Source organism: Psammomys obesus, unplaced genomic scaffold, assembly GCF_907164565.1.
Source record: "Psammomys obesus unplaced genomic scaffold, mPsaObe1.curated_primary_1811, whole genome shotgun sequence".
Taxonomy (NCBI): Eukaryota; Metazoa; Chordata; class Mammalia; order Rodentia; family Muridae; genus Psammomys; species Psammomys obesus.
Window position 1 is genome coordinate 46,887,291 of NW_026596051.1, and position 2,111 is coordinate 46,889,401.

Genomic DNA, 2,111 nt, shown 5'->3' on the forward strand with positions numbered 1-2,111 from the left:
TGTGTGTGTGTGTGTGTGTGTGTGTGTGTGTGTGTGTGTGTGTGTGTAGATCCCTTGGAGGCTGGAGGACAGAAGAGGATGTCAGTCCCCTGGGAAGAGTTACAGTTGTTAGCCCCTTGTGGGTCCTGAAAATTGAACCAAAATCCTCTGGAATAACAGCCAGTTCTCTTAACTGCTGAGCCATCTCTTCAGTCCCCCGCCAGACAAAACAAAAATGCAGACCATAAGGCTGGATCAGAATTCAACTAAATGCTGACCTTACACTAGTTCCTTCGAGCCTCTGCCTTTCTTCCCAGTTAAGCTGCAGTGCTGTGAGCATTGTACCAGCCTGTACAAACCCTGTGGCGATGTCGCCAGCAGGGGGCGCCAGTCTCCCTGGTTTCACTTCAGATTCATCCCTCCAGTGAAAATTCCAGAATGCTTTTCCTCCGAGCCTGCAGTATTATTACTTGTCAGCAGAGGGCAGTCTAACCTGCAGGAAAGAAATGCACATGTTTCAGCTCCCCTTCTCCCTAGCCCTAAGTGAGTTTCCAGGTAGGTTTTGTCTTTAGAGTGGGATTTGTCTTCTGCCCGGTTTCTTTTCTTGCTTAGAAGCCATTATAAATTTGAACATCAGAATTCTAATTTCTCTGTATATAAATCGGGTGACTTCTGGTCTGGTATTCCCAGTCCCAGGCTTGAGAGGCCTGAAAAGTTGACAGACCTAGGAAGCCCAGTGAGGCCTCCTTTTCTTGTGCACAAATGTACCATTGACACTTCCACTCAGTGACTGTGGGCCGTGTGCTCTAGAGCAGTGGCTCTCAACCTTCTTAACGCTACAACCCTGTAACACAGTTCCTCCTGTGCTGATGGCCCCAACCATAAGTTACTATTTTAGTTATTTATTTTTGGTGTTTCAGGACAGGATTTCTCAGTGTAGCCTTGGCTGTCCTGGACTCACTTTGTGGACCAAGCTGGCCTTGAATTCACAGCAATCCACCTGCCTCTGCCGCCCTGAGTGCTGGGATTAAAGGCATATGCCAGCATGCCCAGCTCATGAATTTATTTTTATTGCTACTTCATAACTAATTTTGCTACTGTTATGAATAGTGATGTAAATATCTGTTTTCCAAAGGTCTCATGAGACCCCTGTGAAAGGTTGAGAACCACTGTTCTAGAATGGGCTTTCTGGTTTTTCAGCTTGCTTGCGTAACTATGTGCGTATTAAACTTGTTTTGTCACTGAGAGTTACCCTGTTTTCCAGGAAAGTTCGTGATCCCCGGGCCAATTTTGACCAGTCTCTTCGTGTACTGAAACATGCCAAGGAGGTCCAGCCTGACGTTGTTTCCAAAACATCAATAATGCTGGGCCTAGGGGAGACGGATGAGCAAGTCCATGCCACGATGAAGGGTAATAAAGAAGCTGGAAAACAGAAACCCCTTTCCATTTAGCTTGAGTGGTGGCAGGAACACCATTTGAAAGAGCCTGTTAAATGTATGCTTCCTCCGTAGTCTTAAGTGCAGATGACAGTGAGAACAAAGTATCTGGGGCTACAGGTATAGGCCGGTGGTAGCATCCCAGCTTCCATGGCCAGAACCAGAGAGGCCATGGCCACAAATACCAACATAGAAAGCAAAAGAAGCTTTCTTAGGTCAGCATGGAATGGTGTACATGGCACTCAAGATAGGAAGTTTTAGCCCCTTCTGTCCTCACCTATTCCAGTGAAAACAGGACTTTGCCCACTCTTCTCTGTCATTGGGTGGTTCTCAGAGCCAGGGAGGTACCAGACACTGGTGGATAAGGAAGAGTCTAAAGCCATGGCTGTAGTTTAAAGGTGGGGTGCATGCCTACCGAGGACAGCTGGCCACGACTGATGGGCTAGGTGAAGTCACACTCCCGAGAACACTTCCTGCTCACCAAGGAAAAGCCTAACAGCAGCTCTGCCTCAGGTGAATGCTTTTGCTTTAGGATAGTTGTTCCTTCTTTTTTTATTTTTCTAACGATAGAGTCGGGTTTATTAAGAAGAGATTTCAGGGCTGAAGAGACGGTACAACCAGTAAAGGCTAGTTCCAACCAAAACTAAAGGACTGAGTTCCCAGCACCCTGCTGTCTCTTCAGCCACAGAGAGAGAG

The 2,111-nt window shown here is 47.0% G+C and overlaps 1 protein-coding gene across 2 annotated transcripts in view; it reads left to right on the top strand.

Moving 5' to 3' along the window:
• Positions 1 to 2,111, top strand: part of Lias (lipoic acid synthetase) — a 17,339-nt gene that overhangs the window by 9,959 nt on the left and 5,269 nt on the right. For both annotated transcript variants that reach the window (XM_055623960.1, XM_055623961.1), the window contains one exon: positions 1,244 to 1,389. In XM_055623960.1, the coding sequence (XP_055479935.1) occupies positions 1,244 to 1,389 (146 nt within the window). The remainder of the gene's footprint in view (positions 1 to 1,243; positions 1,390 to 2,111) is intronic.